The 4,616-nt window shown below is 44.0% G+C and overlaps 1 protein-coding gene across 1 annotated transcript; it reads right to left on the bottom strand.

The window, feature by feature from the left end:
• Window positions 1-1,639: 1,639 nt before the first annotated feature.
• rpl32 (ribosomal protein L32) lies at window positions 1,640-4,585 on the bottom strand. Its single transcript, XM_068729808.1, has 4 exons — window positions 4,500-4,585; window positions 3,733-3,833; window positions 3,445-3,626; window positions 1,640-1,801 (listed from the first exon to the last, which is right to left on the bottom strand). Exons 2-4 carry the CDS (start codon window positions 3,826-3,828, stop codon window positions 1,672-1,674), a joined length of 408 nt encoding a protein of 135 aa, XP_068585909.1. The 5' UTR covers window positions 3,829-3,833; window positions 4,500-4,585; the 3' UTR covers window positions 1,640-1,671.
• Between the last annotated feature and the right edge of the window lie 31 nt (window positions 4,586-4,616).

Raw genomic sequence — 4,616 nt, 5'->3', positions numbered from 1 at the left:
ACAAGCTGACTGGCTGAATGAATGTGATGTTTTTAGTTTTTAGTGTCTCTGGCAACGTGAGCTCCACAGGAGCAGATGGCAGAGGGCTCAGGGCTGTAGGGCACAGCTTGTCTGCCAGAATGCAATGGAAACTTTCTCTGCAGGGAGCCGACTGTGAGCATCACAAAACAATATACGATCTGAGCCGCGGCCATTCCTCTGATAACAGTCTTTACTCTACCGATGGAACACCTGAACATGCTGAAACAACTCCACACATTACCAAGTCCTCTCAATAAACACACTGTCTAAAGACACAAGAATACAACAGAACCTTCTACGGGTCTTATTTAAAGAGGTTAAAGCCCGGGGATCATTTCACAGGTCAGTGGTGGAAGAAGTGCTCCCATCTTTTAGCAATACTCTATAAACCTGATTCTGATTTAAAGTACCAGAAGTAAAAGTACTCGTTGGGCAGAATGGTCCTTTTCCGAGTGTTGTATTATGAGTTACTTCTCGTCACGGTGGAGCTAATGTTTTGATGCATCATATTCTGCATGTAGCAGTATTGGAGTGCAAGTGTATCTGAAACTTCCTGAATAACCCTAGTTGTTTAAATTTAGCACACAATTATTTATACTTTAATTGCTACATGTACATAAACAGAAGCAGCTTCAGCAAGAAACTACAACCACCACAATGCACCATGGGAGATCGTTTCACACAGATGGACAGCAGAGATGGGGGATTTGTTTGGACCTGCACCTCATTGACTCATGTATGGTCCTCATCTTTAACCGTTTACTTACTGGCATTTGAATTACCAGCGTCCAGTTTACATTTCATTCTTAAACCTTACCGATAATCTTTTATTTGAACTCTTTCCTACACAAATAATCTCCCTCAGGATAAATGAAGTTCCATCTTGACGTCTAACTTTGTACTAAGCCGCACTAATTAGCCTCACTGACTAGAAGCGTCAGACTAGAAGCCTCACTGACTAGAAGTCTCATTAACTAGAAGCCTCACTGACTAGAAGTCTCATTAACTAGAAGCCTCATTAACTAGAAGCCTCACTGACTAGAAGTCTCATTAACTAGAAGCCTCATTAACTAGAAGCCTCATTGACAAGAAGCCTCACTAACTAGAAGCCTCACTAACTAGAAGCCTCACTGACTAGAAGTATCATTAACTAGAAGCCTCATTAACTAGAAGTCTCATTAACTAGAAGCCTCACTGACTAGAAGCCTCACTGACTAGAAGTCTCATTAACTAGAAGTCTCATTAACTAGAAGCCGGTGCTCTTTGAGAAGCAACGCGTCACGTCTTGGAAGAGAAGCAGTGATAACTTACGGCCTCCTCCACTTACAATGTGGGTCAACTCTCTCTTCAGGCACCTCGGCCCTTTTGTTCCGTTTCAGCGTCCAGTCATCTGGAAGAGAAGTGAGGAATAACTCCCATCTACACCCCCCCCTCTACCCGAGGGAGAAGTCGACCAGCTCTGGAGAGACCGATGAAGACGAGCTCATGCACGTGTGAGCGCTTCATCATGCCGATGCCCGAGCATCGTACAAAATGAACTCCCGATTTAATATCACGCCACAAACGTTCTGATCAGAACTCCCTGGCACCCGTTTTAAAAAAAGAGCCACAAGCCGGGTTGAATTTTTAAACATTTATTGTGAACAATGTCTACTCGTTCTCCTCGCTCCTCAGCCGGGCGTTGGGGTTGGTGATCTTGATGGCCAGCTGAGCCGCTCTCTCCACGATCACCTTCCTGTTCTTTGAGGAGACGTTGTGGGCGATCTCAGCGCAGTGAGTCCTGCAGAGGAGGAGAGGGAAGAGTTAACAAAATGTTTTCACTGAAATGTTTTGTGTGTTGAGGTTCCAACATGTCGACTCAGTGGAGGACAAATAGCCTCACATCTAGTCAAATAAAGCCGTAAACAAATAACTGCTTCTTACAAGCATAAGTCGCCCGTGTAAAAAATGACTTCCAAGTGTTAGTTAATGCTTCACTTAAACATTTAATGTTCCCAAAACATGTTATAAAATGAGGTCACGTCAGCTTCACTTAATCAATACTGAGGATGATGAACTACAAAGTTGCCATTTAATGTGAACCTACAGCAAGACAAATTTATTTGGGCTGATTACATTTAACCAGTAAAACACATCCTCATTAACCCAACTCATACTTCCATGTATGTGTTGCTCAATAACAGTGACTGGCTGCTCACATTGCTACTAGCTGCTGGCTTCACACAGCAGACAAAACCAAAGCTCTCTGAAACACTGACTGGACCGTAATGTCTTAATATGAATCATGTTAGTGACAATCCCTCGTCCATTCGCTCCGGTGAGAGTCGACTGTGTGCAGGGTGTTCAGCATCAGCTGCAGGGTGAGCCGTGTTAGCTGGCTCACAATACACTGGTTTGAAGTTCTGCACATTGAAGTGGTCTAACCCGGTCCTTGAACTAACTCCAGCATCCATTATCTCCCCCATATCTACCTGAAGTTCTTCAGAATACAGTTAAACTACAAACAGCAGATCAGTTCAACCACCTCTCTGAAACTGGTGAGTTACTATTGTGTAGGTCTACGTTCAGTCAGACTCGGATTAAAGAGGTCGTATCGGATCAATCAATGACAAGAAGCTAGCCTCTTATTCTCTGAAATGCTGCAGTCAAACACCAGAGACGTGGTTTAAACAGAAAGCAAGAAGGGCACTACATACCTAAGAAACATGATTATATTCATCTTTAACCATACAAAGTGAAACTGCATGTGTTAAATACGAGGACAGCCATGAGATGTTAGACTCTCCTTCACCACTCAGAGCAGCACCTTCTGGTTCAACAGTCACACCTGGTATCCAGGATGTTGGAAGGCAGCTGAACCATGCTGGACTTCCTGCTTAAAAACTCTTTTATGAAGCCCAAATATATTTCTCATGAGGCTCCGCAAGCATCCAGAACTGATTATTATTCCCATCTGATGTCAGATACTGGACTATTAAAGGAGTCTTAAAGAGTAGTCTCTAACCTCAGACGATGTGTGTGGTACTGATCAGTGTTTACTTTATTACTGCGTCATTTATAGTTTGAAGAGGATAAACCAGTTTCAAGTCTCGCTGCCATTTAAGGTTCAGTTCATCCACTTTGTCCTCGACATGTAATCATTCCCGTTTGCCCAGATTTGAGATCTCCGCTACTGAGACTTCTGCCACCACTTCGGTCAATCGATCCATTCGAAGCTCAAAAATACAAAATGCATAATTCCTAGGAAAGCCTCAGTGTTTGCATTTAAACTATTCTACTTAAGTTGCAGCTTAAGTCTCAGCAGATATCCCAAAATCTCTGCATTTGAACAAACTGTGCACACCTGATACCAATCACTGATAGGAAGGGGAAAGTCATCGACATCATTCACAGTGAGTGCACACACACACACACACAACCTACTTGTTACTCATCATCAGGACCTCGAGCTCCTTGATGTTGTGCACCAGGAACTTCTTGAAGCCGGTGGGCAGCATGTACTTGGTCTTCTTGTTGCTACCATAACCGATGTTGGGCATCAGCATCTGGCCCTTGAACCGCCTGCGGACCCTGTTGTCAATACCTCTGGGCTTACGCCAGTTTTTCTGTTGATAAAAGATATTCGAGGATTAAATTACCTGCATGTCCACCAGGAGAAAGCAGCAGTCTGACCAGCTGAGCATGTGGAGCATGTCATGTATAGACTCTTACCGCAATCTTGACATATCTATCAGACTGATGGCGAATGAACTTCTTGGTTCTCTTTTTGACAATCTTGGGCTTTGTGAGGGGCCTGAGGGCTGCCATGGTGACTGAGGAGACAAACAAAGACAAACTAACGTTAAAACCAAAGCTAGGTCCATGTCAGTGCTGCAGCATTAACACAGCACAACGTGCTACATTAGCTCGGGAAGATTCATTAGCAAGTGTTGCAGTACCTGCAACTCACTGACGCATTTAAACACGCAAGTTAGCTCTGGTTACACACAATTATTAAACATGCGGCTAACATGTGGGCATTCACTTTTCTGCTGTGTGAGCTTCAGGTAAACGTGTTGCTCAACGTCAGCTAGCTAGCTTGCTAGCTTCTACGGCGCAGTCAATGTTTAGTCAGCTAGCTAGCTAGCCATGCTACTCTACGTCAACCAATTCGCTTTTACAGTACCGTCCAGACATAAATCAACATTTTACAATACGTGTAGTGTTAGAAACTGGTGGCTCTTATTTGACATTGCTCATCGGTGAGCCACGTTGTACGTCAGGCCCTTACTGACTGCTACAGAGAGCGTTAGCACCGCAGCGGTCGCTGTTTGAGCAGCAGTTCGTTCCAAAACAACAAGTTAAAGACGGTCGACGATGACAAACCCGTCAATTTCATCCGATATATATTAAATAGATGTCTACGATCGACAATCCACGTTCGGATGGAGAAATACCGCCCTAAATCTCACTGATGAACATAGATTGCATCGACTCACCCGCCGATGTAAATCCAAAAGGGACTTCAACGACGGCGGAAGGAAAGAAAAGGACTTCCGTGACAGCTGCAAAGCATTGTGGGTACTGTATTTTATCACAACCCCTGTACTTTCCAC

This window comes from Cebidichthys violaceus, unplaced genomic scaffold (assembly GCF_023349555.1).
Source record: "Cebidichthys violaceus isolate CVI_PGR_0920_01 unplaced genomic scaffold, fCebVio1.0.p SCAF_47, whole genome shotgun sequence".
Classification (NCBI taxonomy): domain Eukaryota; kingdom Metazoa; phylum Chordata; class Actinopteri; order Perciformes; family Stichaeidae; genus Cebidichthys; species Cebidichthys violaceus.
Note: the sequence above shows the minus strand (reverse complement) of the source record. Positions and strands in the feature narration are given on the sequence as shown.

Coding starts and splice junctions, on each gene's coding strand:
- rpl32 (XM_068729808.1), bottom strand. CDS start 3,828: ATGGCAGCCCTCAGGCCCCTCACAAAGCCCAAGATTGTCAAAAAGAGA. Junction 3,627..3,732: donor ATAGATATGTCAAGATTGCG/GTAAGAGTCTAT, acceptor TTTTATCAACAG/AAAAACTGGCGTAAGCCCAG. Junction 1,802..3,444: donor GTCCTGATGATGAGTAACAA/GTAGGTTGTGTG, acceptor CCTCCTCTGCAG/GACTCACTGCGCTGAGATCG.